Source organism: Poromitra crassiceps, assembly GCF_964638095.1.
Source record: "Poromitra crassiceps genome assembly, chromosome: 8".
NCBI lineage: Eukaryota > Metazoa > Chordata > Actinopteri > Beryciformes > Melamphaidae > Poromitra > Poromitra crassiceps.
In genome coordinates this window covers 1,617,433-1,645,420 of record NC_139629.1, presented here as the reverse complement: position 1 = coordinate 1,645,420, position 27,988 = coordinate 1,617,433, and the positions used below count along the sequence as shown (strand labels likewise).

The 27,988-nt window shown below is 41.3% G+C and overlaps 2 protein-coding genes across 3 annotated transcripts in view; both read left to right on the top strand.

Annotated features, from left to right (window-relative positions):
• parp14rs1 (poly(ADP-ribose) polymerase family member 14-related sequence 1) overlaps positions 1-6,032 on the top strand; it is a 44,739-nt gene extending 38,707 nt beyond the window's left edge. For both annotated transcript variants that reach the window (XM_083642079.1, XM_083642078.1), the window contains 5 exons: positions 66-278; positions 412-1,029; positions 1,391-1,536; positions 3,462-3,636; positions 4,653-6,032. In XM_083642079.1, coding sequence (XP_083498205.1) covers positions 66-278; positions 412-1,029; positions 1,391-1,536; positions 3,462-3,636; positions 4,653-4,936 — 1,436 coding nt within the window. In that variant the 3' untranslated portion in view covers positions 4,937-6,032. The remainder of the gene's footprint in view (positions 1-65; positions 279-411; positions 1,030-1,390; positions 1,537-3,461; positions 3,637-4,652) is intronic.
• A 3,645-nt stretch (positions 6,033-9,677) lies between these two features.
• Positions 9,678-27,988, top strand: part of esyt3 (extended synaptotagmin-like protein 3) — a 33,870-nt gene continuing 15,559 nt past the window's right edge. Inside the window, exons 1-14 of the mRNA XM_083642140.1 lie at positions 9,678-10,241; positions 13,351-13,392; positions 14,439-14,573; positions 15,335-15,411; positions 15,550-15,619; positions 15,791-15,880; positions 15,982-16,037; positions 16,184-16,304; positions 17,030-17,206; positions 17,679-17,761; positions 18,442-18,490; positions 20,437-20,526; positions 20,659-20,721; positions 21,994-22,059. Coding sequence (XP_083498266.1) covers positions 9,903-10,241; positions 13,351-13,392; positions 14,439-14,573; positions 15,335-15,411; positions 15,550-15,619; positions 15,791-15,880; positions 15,982-16,037; positions 16,184-16,304; positions 17,030-17,206; positions 17,679-17,761; positions 18,442-18,490; positions 20,437-20,526; positions 20,659-20,721; positions 21,994-22,059 — 1,458 coding nt within the window. The 5' untranslated portion in view covers positions 9,678-9,902. The remainder of the gene's footprint in view (positions 10,242-13,350; positions 13,393-14,438; positions 14,574-15,334; positions 15,412-15,549; positions 15,620-15,790; positions 15,881-15,981; positions 16,038-16,183; positions 16,305-17,029; positions 17,207-17,678; positions 17,762-18,441; positions 18,491-20,436; positions 20,527-20,658; positions 20,722-21,993; positions 22,060-27,988) is intronic.

The window sequence follows — 27,988 nt, the reverse complement described above, 5'->3', positions numbered from 1 at the left end:
AAGTACTGCTGTTCTGGCCTGCTGCAGACATATAAAAACCTGTCATTTATGCTATGCCATTTCAGGCCAAGGCAATGTACAGGCAGGCCAGGTGGCGGATGCCATGTTGGATGCAGTGGTCGACGTGCTGAGCACTCCCAACACTCTGAAGACGATCCGGATAGTCGTCTTCCAACCTCCCATGCTGAAGGACTTCTACAACAGTTTGCAAAAGAAAGCAGGCACTGACACAACCACTGACGCCAAGGATAAAGTGGGAATCTGGTCCAAAATCAAATGTAGGCAAAGGGGGGGGGGGGAATCAGGCATTCATCATGCCTAATCCATGAGCAATATTATCCCACTTGTCTTGAGTAATGAAGTGTGGCAGAGTGGCCTGTTTTTATGACATTTTCATTCTCGTTCTTTCAGCATTCTTCACCGGGGCAACTGCTGACAATCCACAGAATGATGATTTTGTCATTGACAGCGAGGAAGTTGCCTCTGCTTGCTTCCACATTTGCGGTGCCTCGCAGGATGGAGTCGACTCAGCCAAAAAGTGGATCAGTGAGCTGATATCCAAGGAGCTGAGCAGCTGCTCCATCACTGAGGACACCATCCTGCACCTCACCGCTGCGGACCACCAGCGCATTGTTGACATCCAGAAGACCATGGATGTGAGCATAAGAATCGAACGTCAGAAGCTCAAAGCATCTCTCACCATCAGCGGACTCAGCAAGGACGTGCTAGGAGCCAACAGTGAGATCCATAAGATGCTGAGGCGGGTCAGAGATGAGGAGGATTTGAAGAAGCTAGTGGAACGGGTCGGCACGGTGGCAGACTGGCAGTACCAACAGCAGGGGCTTCAGTTCCAGAGCTTTGACCCAATGTCCAACTTCCACCTTGAACAGGCTTTGGAGAAGAAACATGTTCATGTAGAAGTCAATGTCCAGGGTCAAGTCTACAAGGTCGCCGTACCAAGTGGACCTGCAACAGCTATCCATGGACAGGGAATGACTCTACAGATCAGACGCATTGACAAACTGAAAGGTCATTTACATGTCCACTCAATGGATCAATGCAAGCCTGTTATTGAAAGAATCTTCTCATGTCTTTTCTTGAGGCTCCTGCAGTCTAGTTAATTATATCACATTGAGGCCAGAATAGGAGCACATTCAAACCAGATGTGGGTCAAATTGTATTTACAAATTATTTAGCATACTTTATTTTGACCTGTAAATTGTTTTGACGTAGTAAACCTCACAGATCTGGTACTCCAAAGTTGATTAAAACACAATTCCAATAATGACTTGCAAATACTCTCGTAACGGACAGGCCCTTGCTGAGAATACTGTTCTGTCTCAGGATGGAATAGTTCAAACTAAATCTTTCCTGTCCATTATGCTTCCAGCTCAACAGACTGACAGCCTGCCTCCGCACTGGGATACCATGCCAGCCAACGCCCCGTGTGAGGCTGTCACCATCCAGGCTGGAACTGCAGAGTACACTGAAGTCCTGAATCTGTTCCAGGCCACATGCAAACGCACCATTATTAAGGTAGTGTACATGTAGCGTACCCCGTAGCTCAGTCAGGAACACTCGCCATAGATTTAGCTATTTATTGCAACAAAGGGAAATAGAGTTATGCTCTGTGCTGATCACACCGCTCTTCAGATGCTCTGTGGATTAGCAAGCAGCATGCTAAGCTAAACAGGGAGCACAAAGCAGAACCCCCCCCCCCCAAGACATTGAGTACAGTTGAACCTTTGAGCCATGTTAAGACTCTGAACTAGAAAGGTGGAGGCAAAGCTTTGCCAGCAGCAGCGTTTGTGGCAGCATTGGCTTCTTCCGGTCACATCGACCAATGACTTTAGCTCAGGCGTGGTCATCCCGCACCCCCATCCTAGGAAAGAAAATCACACGTGTAACAGGGAGCAATATTTAAATGGAAGCCTTGATGTGAGATTGACTGTGATTCCTCAAAGATTAGAAACATTGATCCAATCAGCAGGCTGTCAGCTGATTACAGCTGCGCCGTAGGCCGTGTCCTGCATGAACTAATGCAAGGCTTCATTTAATGCATAATGTTTTAGTTGTGGCATTCAGTGTTGGGACTAACGCGTTATTAAGTAACGCGTTACAGTAACTAAGTTACTTTTTGCGGTAACGAGTACTGTAACGAATTACTTCATCAGTAACGTAACGTACTTACAATTATTGCGGTTTAAACAGGCTCGTTACTCGTTACTCCACGATTCTGTGCGGGACCTACAGCAGCGAGGGTAGAGAGGAAAATGCGAGTCTGACGGCGGTCTGATGAGGAAGTAGGCTAATCGTGCGGCACTTCTATACTTTCTAATGTTACTGGACCAAATTCTGATAGTGAAACGGGTCATTTTGCGCGAGCTGTGTTGTGTACGGTAACGGTGTTCACTTCACACCGCTCGGCGAGTCAGCAGCATGGAGCCCTCTCCTCCTCGCTTCTCTCAGGCTGTCTGTCACCAGTGTCCTGCTGCACCCAGGCAAGCACAGCACTCGTCTCTCGCTTACAGATTCCCCTCGCGTTGGAGGGTGTTCACGGTGTGTTTCACGTTGTTTGGTCATGAAATGGGGAAAAAATGCCTGCAAGTCTGCTGCCTTTTGGAGATGAACTGCTATTAAAGGCAGCCGCGACGAGCGGCTGCTTTGGGGCTCTGCTCTGTCCCTATCTGCAGGCAGTGCTGGGCTCTGCTGCTCACTGTCACTCCGCTTTTACAAACGGTAACCACAGTGTTTATGTTGTTCAGCCAGGATATTATAGACTACTGATACAGTTGTTAATTATACAGTGCCAAAAGTGTACTGGCTACTTTTTGAAGGCAATAATAAATATGCCTCAATGTTGTCTTGTCCCACACTGTGCTACAGCAACCCCAAAATAATGTGTGTGCATTAATAAGAGAATTGAGAGTTAAAAAAAAAGTAACTCAAAAGTTACTTTCCTAGTAACTAAGTTACCTGGACAGTAACGAGTAACTTAAAGTAACTGAGTTACTTTTCAGAGCAGTAACTAGTAACTGTAACTAAGTTACTAATTAAAAGTAACTTGCCCAACACTGGTGGCATTATATTGATAAATGTTTCTGGGAGCATCATCGAAGCAACATTTGTTGAGAATGAGATTATTAAATTGACTAGAAATATCAGGCACTTTGTGCGCTCATTTCGAGCTTCGCGCCCTCACATGATGCTCATTTCTAGGTCGTTTTGCACGCTCAACTGCACGTGTGTGAAGCGCAGTTGAACTGTGGAGGAATTGTGAGATTACAAATTCACTTCATATAGACCAAGATACTACAATTTTGACAGTAATTGAATCAAATCAAATATATTTAAAGTGCATTTTGCACATGTTGCAGGAGGAGAGGTTGAAGTACGGTAATAATTATTCAACCGTAACAGAATGGAGAGGGAAAAAAATAACAAACATTTTTCCCACTAAGATTGAGAGGATCCAGAACCCCACCTTGTGGAAGAGCCTTCAGATCAAGAAGCAGGATATGGAGAAGAGAAACGGTCACCAGAACAATGGGAGGCGTCTCTTCCACGGCACCTGCTACACCACTGTAGCCTACATCAACCAACACGGCTTCAACAGGAGTTACGCTGGGAAGAATGGTGAGAATTTGGCACATTGGTTGAAGGAGATTTTTATTTTTATTTTTTACAACCTGGACCTTATTTCCAGCTTTAATTTGATTTTAACTCACCCAGACTTTTTTTAATATCTTGATGCATCACGAAGCTATAATGCACCGAGCAGCGGCCTGGAAACTAAGAATACGGGGCATGTGTAATGCGTGTATTTACGTGTATTAAATAGCTTCTTAAATAGCTTATTTTCTGACACGCAGTGGCTCAAGAAAAGGATTGCATTTACTACATCTGAGTAAGTTTTCAGTGGTATACAATGATATAGCCCTCTGAATATGACATTTCTGTCAATGTACACTGTGGTGCACAACGGGACTTGCTACTTTACTTCATCACCTGGTTTTAGGAGACACCATTGACCAAACAGGAGATAATTTGCTCAATATTGTTGAGGGAGGCTCAGACAGAGAGGTTTCAGATGATGAGGATGAAGTGGGACAAGTTACAGTAATGTGGTGGTTCCCAAACCGGGGTACGTGTACCCCTAGGGGTACTACAGGGGGTACTTGAGGTAAAGTTGAGTGGTCATTGGTTATTGACTTGTGGAGTTTTTGCTACCTTTAGCTGCCAGTGCTGTGGTGTCTCACGTTTCACTCTTGAAACGGTTAGCCAGTCAGAACTCAGAACAGAGGGTCATTAATATTAATGAGTCTTAAAGACACAGCAACAGAAACATCCTGTTATTGGTCAGGCTTAGAGAGATGCTGGAAAATTAACACGTAAAAATGGATTGAAAGTACAGTTTCTTCTACAGTACTCACACAAACAGCTTTTAATAGACCTGAAGACACAATAAAACACTGTAAAGAGTAGAATATGGGACCTTTAATACCGCAAGGGATGGTAACATCAGGTTGTGCATAATGCAAAGATATCTGAATATAATTTGATATCGATAATCTGATACCAAACAGATTGTCTTTTGCCTTTCTACATTTCAAATGACATCAATTTAATAACTGCTAATTTTCAATTTTCAGCTGCTATGTATGGCAACGGCACATACTTTGCTGTCACAGCTTCTTACTCCTCCCATGACACTTACTCCAAGCCCAATCCTCAAGGCGAGAAGTTCATGTACCTCTGTCGCGTCTTGACGGGGGATTTCACCAAGGGACAGCAAGGCATGGTCGTGCCGCCGGCCAAGAGCTCCGCCTCCATTCAGCAGTACGACAGCGTCGTGGACAACCCAGCCAATCCCTCCATGTTCATCATCTTCCACGACTCTCTGGCTTACCCAGAATATTTGATTACATTCAAGTGATAGAGCATGCAGATCGCTGCCAGAAATATGATGCCTTACATTTTACACTGCCTTAAAATATTAAATCGTTGTTTACAATGCTAATGATCAGGTGATTTTTAAATAGTTCTTCATATACCGAACACATTTTGCCATTTTACATTTTAGTTAACAGTATTTAGCTGCTTGGCTCTTATCCAGAGCAATTTACAGTGAGTGCAACAATAGAGAGCCAAAGTGAAACGTCACTTCCTGCTTTCTCCCTGTACCAGCGCTGCAAAAAATATGAATGGCGGTGGACGGAGAATAAGGTTACTTTTTTGATCCCGTTTGAATTGTGCCACGGGGTGCCAACGCTAATTTGTCAATTTAAAACGTAACTTTGCATGTCAAGAAAGTCGCAGTTTGTCGCCAAACTGTTGCACTAGAAGTTATAAATCAGAAAGACTACATACACTGTCGCCTAAGTGACGTCACTTTCTCTACCGGCACAGCTGAAGACCGGCGACATGCCACGAGCTATGTAGTTTTTATACGAAACTAACCCCTACGTTTCAGTTTGACGACAAACTGACTTTCTTGACATGCAAAGTTATGTTTTAAATTGACAAAATTAGCGTTGGCACCCCGTGGCACAATTCAAACTGGATAAAAAAAGTTACCTTATTCTCCGTCCACCGCCATTCATATTTTTCGCAGCACTGGTACAGGGAGAAAGCAGGAAGTGACGTTTCACTTTGGCTCTCTATAGAATAAGATTCAGTTCCTAGTTTACAACATTACAATGTGGCCAATGAGTACTGTATAAGGATCAGAGGCAGAGCCATAGTGGCTTGAAAATATCCATGTGAAAAACTTTTGCTCATATACTGTAGGTTATGTGGGTTATATAGTATATCAAAAGTGGTCAAAGTTCGAATTGCTCCTTTCGATTTCCCCTACTGTTCTGTCACCTGCACTTTAATTGCACAAGACTATTGCATTGCGTAAACACTGGGTTAATGGATACTGAAAGAAAAGTAGGATATTCCAGGAAATCACATGATACAAAGATGTCAACCTGTAGTTTTTGGTTTTGAAAAGAAAAGTAATGTTCTGTGAGACAACTGTTTTAATGTGCTGTATTTGCACAATATAAAATAAACGTTGAATACCAACTTGTATCTTGGTTTAATAGGTCACTATGCTTGTGAGTCACTCAACTTAAAGTCTGAGAAGATAATGATAGACTTCCTTTGAAGTTTGAGTCCTAGTTCAAAGGATATGTACGGTATATACCTTTTTTTATGTAGCGTTGTATGAGCTACTTGCCGACAGTCAGTGTACTATACAGGAGAATGCAGCTTGTGTGGTCCCAGTTTGGAGAAATAAGACTGGCTGCATCAGGCAAGTAGAGCCATCAGCAAAAATGTAAAAAAAAAAAAAAAGCTTCCATACTGCTCACCTGGTGTAATCCACATTATTTACAGCCAGTTTACAACTGTGGGACCATGCCAGTGGCATCTTACTACATGAAAAGTGCTATATAAGTTCCATGTATTATGTAATACACTGGCTCTCGGCAAGAATTTAATATATCTCAATAAACCCACAAAAAAATTGAACTATCCCTTTAAGTCCATTCGCAAAGTCAGGATGTAATGAGAGCAGCATACAACTGCGTAGTTATCTGATTTGCATCAACATGTAACAAGGAGAGTTTTTGGAATAGGATTGCAGAGTCAAACTCATTTGTCACCATCATGGCTAGTTCAAATGCATCCAGTTCTGGGTCATGTATGCGGGTTTTGGACCTGAGTGGACTTTTCACTGGCATGGATCATCTTCGAGAGAAACACACATAGGAAAACTATGTTTCTTGTGTCTCTGTGTGCTCTGACTCCACCTGCAGGTTATATTTATACAGTCCATGATTTATGCTCCCTTTTACCCCAAACCTGAGACAGCCTCCACCCAGGACCGTAGCCAGGATTTGCGAAATACCGAGATCATTTTAGCACGGCGTGGGGGGCCAAGCACCCCGGATAGAACATTTTGTCCATTTTAAAGTAAAATGCTTCAATCTGGTGCACTTTGAGAGCAAAATGAAGAGGCTAGATCTATAAAGAACTACAGACATCATGTTAGATTAATATCCTCTTTACTGTGCTGTTGCTTTAAAATGATACAAAAATAAAAGTCTCCCCATATAATATAATTTATATTCTGCATACAGGTTACATGGCAGAATACTGCTCAATTAAATACAATGGCCCATCTACACAAACATCACTTACAGGGGAGTTACTTACCCATTCACTTCAATAGAACTGTCCCCAAAGTCTAGCCCCAATCTAGCCCCAATGCAAAATCTGAATGTTGTGAGTTATCTCTCTTCCTTCTATAGCACACAGAGAGGAAGCAAATTGTTGCATTTCCGATCAACTGTCGCATTAAAACATCAATGACAGATGAATAGATCTGGGGACCGGGGCTATTTAAAAAAAAAAAAAAAAATGTGTGTGGAAAATACCGAGGTCATGACCTCGGTGTCCTCAATGGTAGCTACGGGCTTGCCTCCACCTTCTTAAGGAAATGGTGACGGGGGGGCTTTTCTGTGAGATTTTTGGTTTTGCATAACTAGGGATCTCGCGTGCCTGATTCCTAGGGCTCGCCTGTCCTGCAGCTCACATTCGCAGCTCGGCCGCTGTGGGATTTATGACATCACTGATGATGTCACAGTGGGATTTATGACATCACGGATGATGTCACAGTGGGACAGAGAAACAGACAGAGCCCCAGCTCCCATTTATATAATGATGATGATGACAGAATGGCTGTATCACTGTTTTCTCTTAAGAGGATAGTGTTCATATTAATAGGACAAATCAGCGTGACGTCACTTGCCACCCAGAAATGTGGAACCCCGTGGCAGTTATTCGTATGAGTTGTGCCAAACAAACGTTAATATCTCAAAAACTATACATCACATCGCTTATATTTTGACATTCTGAGTGAGAGCAGAAGTAGGCTAGCTCAAGAGTTTAATGTATAATATATGCATGTCATGTTAAAGTTGTGTGAACTGTCGGTTTTTAAAATGTAAACAGAGTCAGCCGGCTAGATCAGACACTCTAGCCTCCCAAAGCTCACTCTCCATAGGGTTCCATTGCCGTTGCCACTCATCTTATGTAGCCCCGCCCACTTGACCCAGTTGTGTTATGACTTCCTGTTCAAAACACCGTCTGTTTTACCTGCTCACTAGTCCTGTACTGTCACAGGAAGTGTCAACACAATAGGAAGTAACTGGCTGACCCCTGTGTTGGAACATAAGGTGAATAGGCCCTTTTCACAGCAACCGTTTTGAGGTGGTAACCGGATGTAACCAATAACAATGTGGGCCCTGGCACTAGAGCACCTAAATGGAATTGAACAATCAATGGTATGGTTACACCTGCTTTACTTCCTGCTTTAACACCTCAAAACGGCTCCTGTTAAAAGGGTCTATTCACTGAACTAATTGGTAGATTGTTTGATGGTTATTTTTAATATTTATGAACACGAACAATCCCAAATCAGGAGTCAATCTCTAATAAATTGTAGGCCTCCTGACTTCAGATATGAATGAACCCAGCCAGATATGTGCCCCGTGTCACTGACAAATCACTGCAGTGTCAAACTGTAAGATTTAAATGAGAAAATTACATCTACAGTTGAATAAACTGTTTAATATCATGCAATACGGCAAACACGACACTGGAATTAGCTCATACTATCTGTTGTGGTTTTGTACTCTTAAATATGATTCAGAGTCCAGGGTGGTCACTTGAACACTGCTAATATAATAATGATGATGTCAGACAGAGGCAAGGCTTGACATAGAACACTCGAACCCCGACTCCCCGAGCATTACTCCAACAGCCCAACAGAGTGCTCGATCAAATCAACCACATCAGTGCATTTTATGGAGGGGGTGGGGGCAAGCAAGCAAGATACTGAGAACCAATGATAAATCCCATGATGATTATGTGTATTTTCAATATTGCTCTATTCATGGCCATGGCCATAAACAGAACATATTTTATTGTGCGCAACCCCCCCCCCCCCCCCATTACAGCACATTAATACTCATTATTGCATGTTTAGTAATGTAATGTATATTATATAGCGCTTCACTGTTCAGTGTTGCTTATGACCATGCTCAAAGACACTTTACAAATAGCCTACAGGATAAAAAAGAGATAAAATATTAAAATAGATGAGAGAGCGAGATAAGAAATATTATAGGTCAAAAGCAACAGTGAAAAGGTGGGTTTTGAAGGCTTTTTTTTTTAATATGACATAAGTATGAAAGACAATACGTTTTGGCCTGTCAGATGTGACTGGGGAGGGCATTCCAGAGGGAGGGGGCGGCTGCAGCAAGGCCCCCTGTCACAACTTTAGAAAATAGATACCAGTGATGCTTGTCAAAGTGGATATAAATTGTATGATCATAGTCAGCCAGACAGTGAGATGGAGACTTAAATGGTGACCAAAAAAATATATATATATATATATATATATATAATTATTATTATTATATATATATATATATATTACTACTGGGGGGCCTGGCCTGGCCCCCCCATCAACTCCGCCCATGGAGTTGATGGGGCACCCGGCACCAAAACCGCGCCGCCCACCCAGAGGGCGCTAACCTCGCGTCACCAGGAGGGCGCAGGTGTAGATTTTTGGGAGTGTCTATAATGTTACTCTAGCCTACCTGCTGCAAGTTTCTGACACGGAAGCGCTACTACGACTACTCGTCTGCTGTGCAAAAAAGTTGACTCTAGTCTGGATTGTGTCGCTGTTAGCAGAAACGTAGCCGTGCAAGTGAGACGAAATAAAGAAAGAAAAGGAACACATCATTTGTATTGGAGCGGGGTAAGTAAATAGCTCCGCTCCGCACTTTGACGGAGCTCCGCACCCGGGGCTTCAGCGGGACCCCGAGCCGCCTGTTCCCAGCCAAATGCTTCCAAGCGGCGGCCCGATGGAGGGAGGGAGCTCCGGCTCCACTACTCGCGGCGGCGGCAGCACGGAGAAGTTGAGCCCGTCCGCGGTCAATCGGATGCTGATGGAGTTCCTCGCTTACTTTGGGAAGGCGGTGGTGGTCTTCTACCCCGTGTATCTGACGGGGTACCTCGGCCTCAGTGTCAGCTGGGTGCTGCTGTGCATGATGATGCTCACCTGGTGGAAGAAAAACCGCAAGTGGAAAGACCTCCGGATCGGAACAGCCATTGAGTTTGTGGATAATGAAACACACGTGATCAACAAGGAGTTGAAGAGCGCGTTGAATATGGCAACTTGGGTATGTGTGTGTATGGAGATGTGTCTGTGGTAATTGCCCAATGCATGAAGTTGTGCAAGAAACAAAGGTATAAGACTGATGTTTTTACTATAGATTTGTAGGGATACATACACGATATGAATAACTAATTACCTGCTTTTCATGGCCAATTTGTTTTATTATTTTAAAAATAAGTTAGGCTACTGTAGTTGTTTATCCACACAACAAACAAACAAACGACGAACAGTTCTGACTCTTCAAATCACAAACATAGTTTGGCTTATAGAGCAGTTGGCCTAAGAATTAAAATTAAATGCTTTGACATAATCTGTCAAATCAGGCATGTCAATGTATTAAAGTGCATCAGCTTTATAGAACCAAAAGCCTATAGTTGCTTTGTCTGCAAATAACACAATGACAAAACAAAGGCATAATAGTAGACTGGCCCCATATGCTTAAAGCTATCCAAAGGAGTTTTCTTTGTAAACAACTCTTTTGAATAGATATTATTGTATCGGATATAATTTTATTGTCGGAATAATACATAATGATATACATTTGCCGTTATCTGCCTGATATATCATGCATTCCTATGGGATTTTTGTCCAAGGAGGTTTCCAGCAAATTACTCCACATTCTTTCAGTTTGGGGATTCAAAGCAGACATTCAGTCAAATCATGTCAGTGAAAGAAAGCCTCATTTTCTAGTTCAGTGGTTCTCAAACTTTTCCACAGATGCCTAAACAGACAAATTAGACCACAGACCCCCATTTTTTGATGTTTTAGTATGAAAGCCATGACCAAAATATTCATTGTGTTACTTATGGATGGAATTATAGTGAAAATAAAGTGTCCCTCTTTTTGCTGGGGACCATCTGGAACCCCCTCAAGGACACTTTGAGAGTTGCACTTAATTCTTTGGATCATCAGAATCTTCAATAGAAACACAACTAACTTAAACACTTTAAAAACATCATTAAACTAGCCTATATTTTCTACATCCCATATTCATATTACATTTTCACCCCTCCACATTTGGTTACGCCACACCCACACAAACAGTGACTCACGCTAACAAGAAAGGAGAGATTGAGAGAGGGATTATCATGTCAGAGGAATGTAACACGTGATACAGTAGACGTGAAAACACTGATTCAATGTTTCAAAAACGCTTTCTCTCACACACCCTCTCTCAATTGCTCTGTGATATGTGAAGCGCTTTGAGTGTCTAGAAAGGGGCTATATAAATCTAATATTATTATTATTATGAGAGAGAGAGAGAGAGAGAGAGAGAGAGAGAGAGAGAGAGAGAGAGAGAGAGAGAGAGAGAGAGAGAGAGAGAGAGAGAGAGAGAGAGAGAGAGAGAGAGAGAGAGAGAGAGAGAGAGAGAGAGAGAGATGCAAATTCTCTCAAACAAATGTTTTTGTCACTCAGCCTCTTGATTTTCTTCAGGTAAGACATTCCAGGCCAATGTGTCATTCGATCTCACTAAACAAGTACCAAATGAACAGATGGTTTGAGCTCTCTTCCAGAGTATACTTACCTGATTTACATGTCGTACATTCACAGCTGAAAACATAGCTTGCTTTTATCCATTTTTTTTTATCCCAAACTGTTGCACTATAAGTTATAAACCAGAAAGACTACATGTATACATGTAAGTGACGTCACTTTACCGGCAAAGCTGAAGACCGGCTACATGCCACGAGCTTCCACAAGCGATGTAGTTTTTATACGAAACTAACCCCTACCTTTCAGTTTGACAACAAACTGCGACTTTCTTGACATGCAAAGTTATGTTTTAAATGGACAAAATTAACGTTAGCACCCCGTGGCACAATTCAAACGGGATAAAAAAAGTAACATTATTCTCCGTCCACCGCCATTCATATTTTTTCCAGCTCTGGTACAGAGAGAAAGCAGGAAGTGACGTTTCACTTTAACTCTATTAAACAAGAGTATTCAGTTCATCCAATTTGACCCCGCATCTTTCCCCTTAACATGTAAGAGAGAATTCAATGAAGGTCCTCACTACGTAGTTTAATAGCACAAGGTGTGAGTCACATCACTCACTAGTTTAATAGCACAAGGTGTGAGTCACATCACTCACTAGTTTAATAGCACAAGGTGTGAGTCACATCACTCACTAGTTTAATAGCACAAGGTGTGAGTCACATCACTCACTAGTTTAATAGAGAGGCAAAGTGACCGCCTACTTCCTGCTTCAGCACTGTACCAGAGATTTCCATCCGCCATTTATTTCCCCATACACATTTCGTAAAATGCGTATAAAAATAGTTTTACTGGTTAAAACCAAACGGTACAGATATATTTGGAAACAGGAGAGATCGCTTAACATTTCACTGGGACCAAAACGTAAAAAAAAAAACTGGTTTAAAGAAAATATTTTTTCAACGTTTTTTTTTAGTTTTCATCCGAGTAAAATGTTCTAGGTCTCTCCCAATTATAGCGTTACCTGAACCGTTTGGTTCGACTAAGTGCAACTATTTTATAAGCATTTTACGAAATGTCTATGCGAAAATAAATGGCGGATGAAAATCTCTGGTACAGTGCTGAAGCAGGAAGTGACGTTCTGCTTTGCCTCTCTATAGCACAAGGTGTGAGTCACATCACTTGCTGTGTGTAGATGATACCACACTTCTGTTACAGCAGCCCACTGCTTTACAGCTGCAAAGATGCTTTGGTAAGACATAACAAATATTACTGAATTTGCCATATTAATTTGCAGTAATTCAACTGTCTGTGCTCCAATGGAATGGTGTTACATTTCTGAAATGGGATTTTAATAATTGTACACACTTTGTCTCACTAATCTTATTGCTGCTTGATTTCCCTGCATTGCCATTTGGGGGATTTGATATAATTTCACTGATTGTATAATTAATTTATTGAATTTATTATTTTAGCTCAATGAGGGAGGGATCATCATCAATATCACTTAAACAACAGTATACACACAATACACATAATCATAATCATCACCTTTATCACCAACATCATGCATGTCACTGTGTCTCATCTCATTGTGATTTGGCCTGGACAATAGAGGTCAAAGTCTGTGATTGGAAAACCAAACATATTCTAACATAACTTATATTTCCCCCCCAAAGGTCCACTTCCCTGATGTTGAGAAAGTTGGCTGGGTTAACAAGGTACAGTAACAAAATGCAGGTAACCTGCCTCTCAATGCTTTTACAATTGAAGAGGTGATGTAAATCTGACACAGTTGGAGAAATCACCTTCTGAATAAATCAACTGTGTGTTTTTGATTTGGCTCAACTGGTAGCATGGCGGTCATGCAAAGAAGCACAGGACCTGGTTGCATTACCAATATGCAAAGAAGCACAAGGCTCAGTTGCTTGTATGACACCTGCCCTATATATATATATATATATATATATATATATATATATATATATATATATATATATATATATATATATATATATATATATATATAGTATATACTGTATATATATACTGTATGCATATATGTACCGGTATATATATATACACAGTATACAGTATATATGTACAATATATATGTATATATATATATATATATAAGATATGTAGGCTATGTAGATATGTATATTGTAACGGCGTCGGTTCTCAAAAATAGAATTAGGCTCGTGTCTAAATGAACCAGACCCGCTACAACAACAATAGAACCAACTGAGCAAAAGGTTGTCAAAATAGGGAGTGGACTCACCTAGCATGCCGCTCGGCCCAAACAGCAGGTCGGGCTGTGCAGATAGCGTCACTTGGCCAACTCAAGCTGGGGTATGGAGACTAGCTACAACCAGCCTCCGCTCATAAGACGCTATTAGAAAATAAGTATCACACACACACTCACACCCATACGTGAAAACAAAGGAATCAAGAGAAACTAGAGCACAGGAGCGATACGTGGCTTCCTGGATCCTGGATATATACTGTATGTATGACAGATTGGCATGGTTTGCAAAAAAGTAAAAAGTATGACTGTTACTTTTCATATGAGTGTATGTGATTGACCTGAAGTGGTAAACCCCACCCATCTAGTACTCCAAAAGCAAAGCGTTATTTACATTGACATATTTGCTATTTGACGGCGGCTTGGAGGTACGTCATGTTTACAGGACTATTTTCTTGTGTGTCATCAGGTGTTGTGTTGTTGTGTGTGATCTGGTGGTGTGTTGTTGTTGTGTGTCATCAGGTGTTGGAGCAAGCCTGGCCTTTCTTTGGAATGTTCATGGAGAAGCTCCTTAAAGAAACCATCCAGCCGGCCGTCAGACTCTCTAGCTCCGCCCTCAAAACTTTCGCTTTTACCAAGGTTCACTTCGGACACCAAGTGAGTTGACGTCTGTTGCTTTTCTTTGTCAGTCCATTTATATCCTGTGTGTGTGTGTTTGTGTTTCTCTTTATTTTGCCTGGCATCACTGGTCATTCCATGGTCGAAGCCACGTAAACCACTCGACTCCTCCCTACCAGACACCATTTAGTCTTTTTTAGGGGGCACAGAGGATCTTTAAGGTAAGATAGCAGGTTAACTGTACATGCCACAGGGCGTCCAGTGGTAGATTCCCTGCCTACCGACACGAGGGTTGCAGGTTTATTGACCAAAATCATCATATGACATCACTGACGATGTCATGGGCATGACACATACATACAGACTACTCCTGGAATATGGCACAATATGACACACAGACACTTGCCAGACATACTGACAAACAGACGCACAGACACTGCTGGAATTATAGTATAGATTATTATTATTATTATCATTATTATTAACTCTCCCCAGGTCGGCAGAGGGGGTGGAGCAATAAAATGTTTTTTTAAGGGACAGTTCATGAACGTACGCATTGGGGAAAGTATTCACAAAATTATCATAAATTCATTGAATTAATTGACATGAACAAGATTAAGTCGGTTATAGGTTCTACATGTTGGTTTCGATACGTTTCCGGTTAATTGCCTAGCCCTACCCATTATTATTTAAAAAAATGAGAGAGTAGGAATTATGGTACATGTGGCTTCAGATATGGGAGTTTTAATTGTCACACCGTCTGTGGGAAAATTAACTGATCCTTTTCTTCCTCATTCCAGCCTCTCAGGATCACTGGAATGAAAGTGTACACCGATGAAGTGGATAAGAGGGAAGTGGTTATGGACATGAATATATGGTTTGTATTGTTGCTCTTTCTTTCCAGTTCCCTGTCAATTCTGCATGAGACCCCTGATCTTAATTGTACATACTGTCCCATATAATGTTGACTCTTTTTACAGTCATGTAGTTCTCACAAGTTCTGTTCACTTTGCAGTTATGAAGGTGACGTGGACATCGACGTGGACGTGAAGCCACCTATCTCAGCTGGTGTCAAAGGACTTCAAGTGGGTTTCATGTCGTCTCTGCTTTGCACCTGACAAGTTGTTTTAGTTACATAATACATTATTCAGTTAAAGATCGTTTCACTGAGATGACTAAAGATTGGGTTCTTCTTATCTCCACAATTTGATTAACACATGAGCACTTTTAAATCAAAGTTCTGTGAATCTTTCCAGCTCCACGGGATGCTGAGGGTCATTCTGGAGCCTCTTATTGGTCAAGCCCCGCTGGTGGGAGGAGTCACCTTTTTCTTCATTCGCCGCCCCGTGAGTGTCTGAGGACTTAACATCCCACTCTACATCTCACTGTGATTAATTAAGCTTTACGGTCAGTTAGCCAAGTGTAAAAGTCCAAAATGCTTCTTCAGACCCTGCAGATCAACTGGACCGGCATGACCAACCTCTTGGACACTCCTGCTTTCAGGTTAGCTCCCACAGAAAAGGCTCAGACTGTTCTGTTCTGCGTCAATGTCTGTTAACTCATGTGAACGTGATGCAGGGTGTGGCTGTCTTCCTGGTGTGAGTTTCTTGGTTTTTTAATGCTGTTTGACCCCATCTGTCCCCTGCCAGTCAGCTGTCTGAAGGGGCCATCATGGACATCATTGCCTCTCTCATGGTGCTGCCCAACCGCATGTGCATTCCCCTCATAGACCAGGTCAAAGTGGACCAGATGAGGTTCCCGCTACCTCGTGTACGTGACTCACTAATTAACATTTACGTTGTAGGCGTTTGGATGTGTTAGGGGTTGCCTCCTAACCCTAACCCTGGATGACACTGGCTTAAAATAAGAGCAAGAGTTGAAATGATTGACATTAGAAAGGGTCAATGGAGTTAAAAACAACACAGGATTTGCTGAATACCAAAAGTAGATGCTCTTTTGGCTGTTAAATATGAATATGGAAATGTGATGTTTGTTTGTTTGCCCTGTCAGATTGTGCTTAATGTCACATGTAAAGCTGCACAGTCACTCGCATATTTAAAGCCCCATTCAGCAACTTTTCAGCAAGTTTTTCTATTGGGGAAACTGCGCCCTCTGGGTGCAATAGCATCGGTATCGATATCACCGTTCAAAGTCAACAAAACACAGCGCGAGAAAGCTCTATGTACATGTTGTGACATCGGGTACTCACCACGTGATGAAATAATAATCCATAGTTAAGTGAAACGTCATTTTCGTAGCAAATCCGCACCGAGTTATGTTATAAGTCACTGTACCATCTCCAATGACTAAAAAGCTGTTATATTAAGGTGAAAAAATGCTTATTGGGGCTTTAAAAGCCATTGCTTGCTCTATTATCTACATGCATTGTTTTTGCAGTCCTTGCCATTATCATTTGTGAAGTGCAGGTGAAGACAGTGTCAGTTGCTCGTGTGAAATGTCCATCTGGACTGATGTACTGCTCCTCTGTCCCTCAGGGGGTGGTGAGGGTCCACCTGCTGGAGGCCAGAAACCTGCTGGCCAAGGATACGTACATGCTGGGCATGGTGAAGGGCAAATCAGACCCATATGTGGTGCTCATAGTTGGCAACAATCGCTTCCAAAGCAAGACTATAAAAGAGAATCTGAACCCGAAATGGAACGAAGTATATGAGGTAGATGCTTTATCTAGCTGTTGTCATGTGTGACAGTTAACACATCGCCTGTAAGTTTCTTAACATGTTTTTGAAGACACCCTGTATTCAGTTATACAAACCACCAGATTGTTAAAATCCCATCCCTCACTTCCTTGTTTGTAAAAGGCAGGGGTGAAGAAACATAACCTCTATCACAGATGTTGCAGTGGAGAGCAAATCAAAGAGATTACTGCCAATAAGTCAATATAAGACCTGTGGTGACAAGTGCCTCCATTTTTTGTTTACTTTTTGCAAAGTGGTGCATCTATGTTGCACTTTGCAGTGATAATGTCCACATCCAATATACTTTTCCCCGTGTGTGTGTGTGTGTGTGTGTGTGTGTGTGTGTGTGTGTGTGTGTGTGTGTGTTGATCCAGGGCATGATTCTTACATCCACAATCCCATATTTAAGACATCTGACAAATGCCAACTTGTCTTTCAATGTGTGCAGTTTGTGGTCCATGAGGCCCCAGGACAAGAGTTGGAGTTGGAAGTATTTGACGAGGACACAGACAAAGACGACTTCCTTGGGAGGTAAGGAAACCAGCTAATAACAAGTGTGAATAAATAGGTTTCCATGATGATCCTTGCTTTGTGTCCTATATGGTTTCTCATCTGCAAAAGCTGATGAATCGCTTCAGTTATGGTTTGAGTGCATAAAAAGATATTTTGTTTGGATAAGACATGTGGTGATGTATTATCAGGCTAGTGATGTATAGTAAGGAACTATGAATAACAATTTGTTTTTTTATTTCTACTATTTGTACTGGACTGTGAGTATTTTCTTGATTATTTTTGTTCATTTAGAGCATACATGGGCAAAATGCGGCCCCAGGGCTGGCCCCGACCCCTGGACCATCTCAATCCGGTCCCCAAGGTCCTCAAAGAAAAACAAAACGACCCCCCAAAATGCAATAAAAGGCAGAATTATGTTCATAAATCTAATCTGCTACAGCCATTGGATTTGCATCACTATTATATCAGGAGTTTAACAAGAAATTACTAATCACAACGGGAGAGAGGGTTAAAAATAGGGAGACTCCCGCGAAAATCAGGAGTGTTGGCAGGTATCTCCAATGTGTGGCCCTTCGCTTACTTGATGTAAGTCAGTATGGCCCTCTTGAAAACAGTTTTTGCCCACCACGATTTAGAGTCACCATATTATTCAATCATCATTATCAGTTTTCATCATTATAAACCAACTTACCCCATAGGTATCGCCTTGATTTCGGAGAGGTGAAGAGGGAGAAAGAGATGGATCAGGTGAGGTCCTATTTAATGCAATGGTTACAGTGATGCACTGTCCAATTTCCCCCCACCATTCAAAAACAAACAACAACAACAACAATGACGACAGTGATGCCGGCATCAAAGAAAATCACATTACCGAATAATATCCTAATCCTAATACAATTTTACTAGCTTATTAACTATTTGGTTAACATTGTTTGGTTGACTGTTTTTAAACATGAACACATTTCTACCACAACGGTAAAGCTGTAAGCTGCTTTTATACTGCTTTTTGTACACTTTATGAAGCCTCCATGTTGATAGGGCCCTTTTCTTTTTTTCTTTTCTTTTTACAAATACAACGGTTTTGCTGAGTGGGCAGTGTACAATTTTGTTAGTTGATAGCAGTCTGTGCATGTAGTGTATATGCATGGTGTGTGTTCTTGTGTATAATGACTGTGTACCATGTATCGTATGAATGCACTGTTATTTGTATTTTTAACAGCAGATACTGTATGTGTCCAAGACTAATTTCCCTCGGGACAATAAAGTCTATCCACCTCTTTCTTTCCCCCAAACTCATATTGTATTTTGGAAGCAAGCCTTTATGATTTAGGCCTATTTAAAGCCTATTTAACTCTGTAAATTCAATGTAAACTCATATTGAACTCGGAGTGAAAATTCATGTAAATTCACTGCCTATTTAAAGGGGGACTGACCCCCCCAGATTTCTTGCAAAACGGTATTCTACTTGATTTGAAAACTCTGCAGGCAAGATGGCCGCCTATACTCCCTTCTGTACCCTGGCAGAATAAACTATCATAACTTGGCCAATAAGTATGTAAGATACAAAATAAAACAAATTGTAATGTCTTTAATTTGTTGTAGAATGCAGAGGATGTGTAACTGTTTAGTTAAACTTGCATTCCAGGAATATTGTATTTACTGCGCTGCTCTAAAGATAACGTAGTTGGCTCGAGCCTGTTTCGTCCTGGAACTCACTCGCTTTGCGCTAGAACACAATCGATTTGGGGGTGGAACACGCCAGGATTGGCCAACGCCAACGCCAGTGTATTTTCAGTGTATCAGAGATAGATAGAGAACGTTAGAAATATAGCCAGCCATGTTATAAACCACAAACTAACGCCGGTGATCCGTATGGAAACAGTGTTACTCGAAATGGTTAAAAGTTATATCAATTTGGTCATTCAGTGGTGTTTTACTGCCATGTAACATAACTAGCTAGCTGCTAACATTAGCCACAGTAGGCGATTACACGATACATTGCTCTTAAAGGGCTCGCGCAGCGTGAACTACAGTAATAATCAAATGGGGGAAAAAACATTTTTCACATGAGTGGGGCATGCGCAAATACCGCCGTGACGTAACGATGTACCAAATCGGCCATTCATTTGAGGGCACAAAAAAAGCAGGGTTGAACCCATAGAGGGCACTTATGCTGCTGAAATGATAGGGGTTTGTAAAATTGTAACAGATTGGTCTCAAATGTGGAGATTTTGACCAGAATGCCTTCACATACCACCCCAAAAGCCATATATATTGGTTAAAAGCTGAAAAAAGTGTTTTGGGGGTAAGTTACACTTTAACGCCTATTTAACTCTTGACTGTAAATTTCATGTAAATTCAACCTAACATATTTAATATCCACGGAACACTCCTCCACTCATGTACATATTGTATATATTTATATATATATATATATATATACATATATATATATATATATATATATAAATATTAGATGGAATTTGATTGCAACGTTGTGTTGTCTTTTAGTTCCTTCCTACTTTATCTCTGTATAGGCTACTGTATATATTGACTAGACCGCTGCGCTGCATACAGACACTAAGACAAATTCCTTGTATGTAACTTGCATACTGTGGCAAAAAAAGTTATTCTGATTCTGATAATGTATTACTGACATGTTCCATAAATGATATCGTTCTGTGTTGGTGTAGTGGTTTCCTCTGGAAGGGGTCCCGAATGGAGAAGTTCGTATAAAACTGCAGTGGCTTTCCCTCCACACTGACCAGACCCTGCTGAAGGAGGTAGCCTCACTTTTCCTTCCATCTCTTCCATCAAACGTCACATTCACATGTTTACACTCCCATTAGGCTCTCATTCAACCCGGCAACCTGCCGGCCACAAGCTCACCACAAGTCTGCCTTACTCTTTTCCAGTCTACTGATAGCTGTGCTTGTGCCATGCTTGCAGTGTATCTGGACAATGCCTCGAACATACCAGTAAGTGATTTAACAGGTATGTTTGGGTTAGGGTTTGGGTTAGTAAGTGATTTAACAGGTATGTTTGGGTTAGGGTTTGGGTTAGTAAGTGATTTAACAGGTATGTTTGGGTTAGGGTTTGGGTTAGTAAGTGATTTAACAGGTATGTTTGGGTTAGGGTTTGGGTTAGTAAGTGATTTAACAGGTATGTTTGGGTTAGGGTTTGGGTTAGTAAGTGATTTAACAGGTATGTTTGGGTTAGGGTTTGGGTTAGTAAGTGATTTAACAGGTATGTTTGGGGTTTGGGTTAGTAAGTGATTTAAGGTTTGGTTTAGTAAGTGATTTAACAGGTATGTTTGGGTTAGGGTTTGGGTTAGTAAGTGATGTAACAGGTATGTTAGGGTTTGGGTTAGTAAGTGATGTAACAGGTATGTTTGGGTTAGGGTTGTTAGTAAGTGATTTAACAGGTATGTTAGGGTTTCGGTTAGTAAGTGATTTAACAGGTATGTTTGGGTTAGGGTTTGGGTTAGGGTTGTTAGTAAGTGATTTAACAGGTATGTTTGGGTTAGGGTTTGGGTTAGGGTTGTTAGTGAGTGATTTAACAGGTATGTTTGGGTTAGGGTTGTTAGTAAGTGATTTAACAGGTATGTTTGGGTTAGGGTTGTTAGTAAGTGATTTAACAGGTATGTTTGGGTTAGGGTTGTTAGTAAGTGATTTAACAGGTATGTTTGGGTTTGGGTTAGGGTTGTTAGTAAGTGATTTAACAGGTATGTTTGGGTTAGGGTTGTTAGTAAGTGATTTAACAGGTATGTTTGGGTTAGGGTTGTTAGTAAGTGATTTAACAGTTATGTTTGGGTTAGGGTTGTTAGTAAGTGATTTAACAGGTATGTTTGGGTTAGGGTTGTTAGTAAGTGATTTAACAGGTATGTTTGGGTTAGGGTTAGTAAGTGATTTAACAGGTATGTTTGGGTTAGGGTTAGTAAGTGATTTAACAGGTATGTTTGGGTTTGGGTTAGTAAGTGATTTAACAGGTATGTTTGGGTTAGGGTTAGTAAGTGATTTAACAGGTATGTTTGGGTTAGGGTTGTTAGTAAGTGATTTAACAGGTATGTTTGGGTTAGGGTTAGTAAGTGATTTAACAGGTATGTTTGGGTCAGGGTTGTTAGTAAGTGATTTAACAGGTATGTTTGGGTTAGGAGTAAGTGATTTAACAGGTGTCAGTATTGCTAAAAACATGTGTTGCCATTATGTGTTGACACGTGTGCTGATTATGTTCTCGTTATGTGTCAACAGAAAGACAACAGTGAGTTCACCCACAATCAGAAACACGCCGGGCACAAGCACTCCAAGGAAGCCAGGGTAAAGCTGCGTTCACACCGACCTATTAAAGTTTTTCGCTGGCATCGAGTTTACATACAAAGTCAATGCAAATGAGCGATTGAGCGTATATTCGCCCGGGAGAAAAATCGCTGGGCGTCCGAGCGACAGAGACAGAGCGATAGGAAGAAAATACGCTCGTCGCCCCAGATGAAATATCTCAACTCGAGCGAAATTACGCTGGCATCAGTCGCTCACTGTTCAACGCTGATTGGCTGCCGTGTGAGAGTGAGTCAAGGATCACACTGGCTTGGAACAAACCACTGGTTTATTGTGTGGCAACAAACCATTATGGGACATTATGGTACTGTGCAAGTTAAAGGGACAGTATGGCACTGTGGATGTTAAAGGGACATGATGGTACCTTCAGGAAGTTAAAGGGACATTATGGTACTGTGGAAGTTAAAGGGACATTATGGTACTGTGGAAATTAAAGGGACATCATGGCACTGTGGAAGTTAAAGGGACATTTATGGTATTGTGGAAGTTAAATGGACATTATGGTACTGTGGAAGTTAACTTAAAGGGACATTATGGCACTGTGGAAGTTAAAGGGACATCATGGCACTGTGGAAGTTAAAGGGACATTATGGTATTGTGGAAGTTAAAGGGACATTATGGCACTGTGGAAGTTGAAGGGACATTATGGTACTGTGGAAGTTAAAGGGACATTATGGCACTGTGGAAGTTGAAGGGACATTATGGTACTGTGGAAGTTAAAGGGACATTATGGTACTGTGGAAGTTAAAGGGACATTATGGCACTGTGGAAGTTAAAGGGACATTATGGTACTGTGGAAGTTAAAGGGACATTATGGTACTGTGGAAGTTAAAGGGACATTATGGCACTGTGGAAGTTAAAGGGACATTATGGTACTGTGGAAGTTAAAGGGACATCATGGCACTGTGGAAGTTAAAGGGACATTTATGGTATTGTGGAAGTTAAATGGACATTATGGTACTGTGGAAGTTAACTTAAAGGGACATTATGGCACTGTGGAAGTTAAAGGGACATCATGGCACTGTGGAAGTTAAAGGGACATTATGGTATTGTGGAAGTTAAATGGACATTATGGTACTGTGGAAGTTGAAGGGACATTATGGTACTGTGCAAGTTGAAGGGACATTATGGTACTGTGGAAGTTAAAGGGACATTATGGTACTGTGGAAGTTAAAGGGACATTATGGTACTGTGGAAGGTAAAGGGACATTATGGTACTGTGGAAGTTAAAGGGACATTATGGTACTGTGGAAGTTAAAGGGACATTATGGTACTGTGGAAGTTAAAGGGACATTATGGTACTGTGGAAGTTAAAGGGACATTATGGCACTGTGGAAGTTAAAGGGACAGTATGGTACTGTGGAAGTTAAAGGGACATTATGGTACTGTGGAAGTTAAAGGGACATTATGGTACTGTGGAAGTTAAAGGGACATTATGGCACTGTGGAAGTTAAAGGGACAGTATGGTACTGTGGAAGTTAAAGGGACATTATGGTACTGTGGAAGTTAAAGGGACATTATGGTACTGTGGAAGTTAAAGGGACATTATGTTACTGTGTGGAAGTTAAAGGGACATTATGGTACTGTGGAAGTTAAAGGGACAGCATGGTACTGTGGAAGTTAAAGGGACATTATGGTACTGTGGAAGTTAAAGGGACATTATGGTACTGTGGAAGTTAAAGGGACAGTATGGTACTGTGGAAGTTAAAGGGACAGTATGGTACTGTGGAAGTTAAAGGGACATTATGGTACTGTGGAAGTTAAAGGGACATTATGTTACTGTGTGGAAGTTAAAGGGACATTATGGTACTGTGGAAGTTAAAGGGACATCATGGTACTGTGGAAGTTAAAGGGACATTATGGTACTGTGGAAGTTAAAGGGACATTATGGTACTGTGGAAGTTAAAGGGACATCATGGTACTGTGGAAGTTAAAGGGACATTATGGCACTGTGGAAGTTAAAGGGACATTATGGTACTGTGGAAGTTAAAGGGACATTATGGCACTGTGGAAGTTAAAGGGACATTATGGTACTGTGGAAGTTAAAGGGACATTATGGTACTGTGGAAGTTAAAGGGACATTATGGTACTGTGGAAGTTAAAGGGACATTATGGCACTGTGGAAGTTAAAGGGACAGTATGGTACTGTGGAAGTTAAAGGGACATTATGGTACTGTGGAAGTTAAAGGGACATTATGGTACTGTGGAAGTTAAAGGGACATTATGGCACTGTGGAAGTTAAAGGGACAGTATGGTACTGTGGAAGTTAAAGGGACATTATGGTACTGTGGAAGTTAAAGGGACATTATGGTACTGTGGAAGTTAAAGGGACATTATGTTACTGTGTGGAAGTTAAAGGGACATTATGGTACTGTGGAAGTTAAAGGGACATCATGGTACTGTGGAAGTTAAAGGGACATTATGGTACTGTGGAAGTTAAAGGGACATTATGGTACTGTGGAAGTTAAAGGGACATTATGGCACTGTGGAAGTTAAAGGGACATTATGGTACTGTGGAAGTTAAAGGGACATTATGGCACTGTGGAAGGTAAAGGGACATTATGGTACTGTGGAAGTTAAAGGGACATTATGGTACTGTGGAAGTTAAAGGGACATTATGGTACTGTGGAAGTTAAAGGGACATTATGGCACTGTGGAAGTTAAAGGGACATTATGGTACTGTGGAAGTTAAAGGGACATTATGGCACTGTGGAAGTTAAAGGGACATTATGGTACTGTGGAAGTTAAAGGGACATTATGGTACTGTGGAAGTTAAAGGGACATTATGGTATTGTGGAAGTTAAAGGGACATTATGGTACTGTGGAAGTTAAAGGGACATCATGGTACTGTGGAAGTTAAAGGGACATTATGGTACTGTGGAAGTTAAAGGGACATTATGGTACTGTGGAAGTTAAAGGGACATTATGGTACTGTGGAAGTTAAAGGGACAGTATGGTACTGTGGAAGTTAAAGGGACATTATGGTACTGTGGAAGTTAAAGGGACATTATGGCACTGTGGAAGTTAAAGGGACATTATGGCACTGTGGAAGTTAAAGGGACATTATGGCACTGTGGAAGTTAAAGGGACATTATGGCACTGTGGAAGTTAAAGGGACAGTATGGTACTGTGGAAGTTAAAGGGACATTATGGTACTGTGGAAGTTAAAGGGACATTATGGTACTGTGGAAGTTAAAGGGACATTATGGCACTGTGGAAGTTAAAGGGACAGTATGGTACTGTGGAAGTTAAAGGGACATTATGGTACTGTGGAAGTTAAAGGGACATTATGTTACTGTGTGGAAGTTAAAGGGACATTATGGTACTGTGGAAGTTAAAGGGACATCATGGTACTGTGGAAGTTAAAGGGACATTATGGTACTGTGGAAGTTAAAGGGACATTATGGTACTGTGGAAGTTAAAGGGACATTATGGCACTGTGGAAGTTAAAGGGACATTATGGTACTGTGGAAGTTAAAGGGACATTATGGTACTGTGGAAGGTAAAGGGACATTATGGTACTGTGGAAGTTAAAGGGACATTATGGTACTGTGGAAGTTAAAGGGACATTATGGTACTGTGGAAGTTAAAGGGACATTATGGCACTGTGGAAGTTAAAGGGACATTATGGTACTGTGGAAGTTAAAGGGACATTATGGCACTGTGGAAGTTAAAGGGACATTATGGTACTGTGGAAGTTAAAGGGACATTATGGTACTGTGGAAGTTAAAGGGACATTATGGTATTGTGGAAGTTAAAGGGACATTATGGTACTGTGGAAGTTAAAGGGACATTATGGTACTGTGGAAGTTAAAGGGACATCATGGTACTGTGGAAGTTAAAGGGACATTATGGTACTGTGGAAGTTAAAGGGACATTATGGTACTGTGGAAGTTAAAGGGACATTATGGTACTGTGGAAGTTAAAGGGACAGTATGGTACTGTGGAAGTTAAAGGACATCATGGTACTGTGGAAGTTAAAGAGACATCATGGTACTGTGGAAGTTAAAGGGACAGTATGGTACTGTGGAAGTTAAAGGGACATTATGGTACTGTGGAAGTTAAAGGGACAGTATGGTACTGTGGAAGTTAAAGGACATCATGGTACTGTGGAAGTTAAAGAGACATCATGGTACTGTGGAAGTTAAAGGGACAGTATGGTACTGTGGAAGTTAAAGGGACAGTATGGTACTGTGGAAGTTAAAGGGACATTATGGTACTGTGGAAGTTAAAGGGACATTATGGTACTGTGGAAGTTAAAGCGACATCATGGTACTGTGGAAGTTAAAGGACATCATGGTACTGTGGAAGTTAAAGAGACATCATGGTACTGTGGAAGTTAAAGGACATCATGGTACTGTGGAAGTTAAAGGGACATCATGGTACTGTGGAAGTTAAAGGACATCATGGTACTGTGGAAGTTAAAGAGACATTATGGTACTGTGGAAGTTAAAGTGACATTATGGTACTGTGGAAGTTAAAGGGACATCATGGTACTGTGGAAGTTAAAGGGACATCATGGTACTGTGGAAGTTAAAGGGACATCATGGTACTGTGGAAGTTAAAGGGACATCATGGTACTGTGGAAGTTAAAGGGACATCATGGTACTGTGGAAGTTAAAGAGACATCATGGTACTGTGGAAGTTAAAGGACATCATGGTACTGTGGAAGTTAAAGAGACATCATGGTACTGTGGAAGTTAAAGGGACAGTATGGTACTGTGGAAGTTAAAGGGACAGTATGGTACTGTGGAAGTTAAAGGGACAGTATGGTATTGTGGAAGTTAAAGGGACATTATGGTACTGTGGAAGTTAAAGGGACATTATGGCACTGTGGAAGTTAAAGGGACATTATGGCACTGTGGAAGTTAAAGGGACATTATGGCACTGTGGAAGTTAAAGGGACAGTATGGTACTGTGGAAGTTAAAGGGACATTATGGTACTGTGGAAGTTAAAGGGACATTATGGTACTGTGGAAGTTAAAGGGACATTATGGCACTGTGGAAGTTAAAGGGACATTATGGTACTGTGGAAGTTAAAGGGACATTATGGTACTGTGGAAGTTAAAGGGACATTATGGTACTGTGGAAGTTAAAGGGACATTATGGTACTGTGGAAGTTAGTATGCCAGGGAAACACAGAGACAACTCGTTGCTGAAGAGTTAAAAGATCACCCTTTGTTTATTTCAACAACACAACTTCTCTTGCTCGTTGTCACAGACCACGAAACATAATCACCCCCCTAGGGTGCGTTGCTCCCCTAAGTCAGTTATGGGAAACAAACATGGTGCTAGACACGCAGCAGCATGTAGGCTAAAGTATGGTATCAATGTTATTATCTGAATTTGTCTGCTTGATATTGTTCCATACGTTGCATGCTAAAGTAAGGAGTATCCAATAAGGTTATTATGGAATGGATAGTCGTTGCATAGGGATTGTGTATATCCTGTGCAGATTTCAGACAAGACACAGGCTCAGTCTAATTGTTGTGTGTTAATGCTCCAGGTGAACATGTCCCTCTGCACGGCTGGTATTTCCTGTTCTGCTGAATCCCTGTCATGTTATGTGGGTGTGTGTGCTAGCTGGTGTGCATGTTGCTAGAGTTACTCCTTCTTCTTCTGTTCCAACCCAGATTTGTTCCATGACAAAGAAATGTGCTGAAGTATTAGAATAGGAAGTGAGCAAGTGTGTGGGGACTAGTGACTGGTGAAGGAGTTTGTTGTGTAAAATAGGAATGATAGTCCATTAAATCTCTGTTTGTTTGTCTTCTTGGAAACAAACCTGGTTTAAATAGTTTTGCTGCCGTAAAGTTTCATATGAGTCGAGCACAGATAAGATAAGTAGTTTAACTATATCATTATCATTTCTGTGATTGACAGCTCGTCTAGTCGGTCTGACGTATTGATGTTG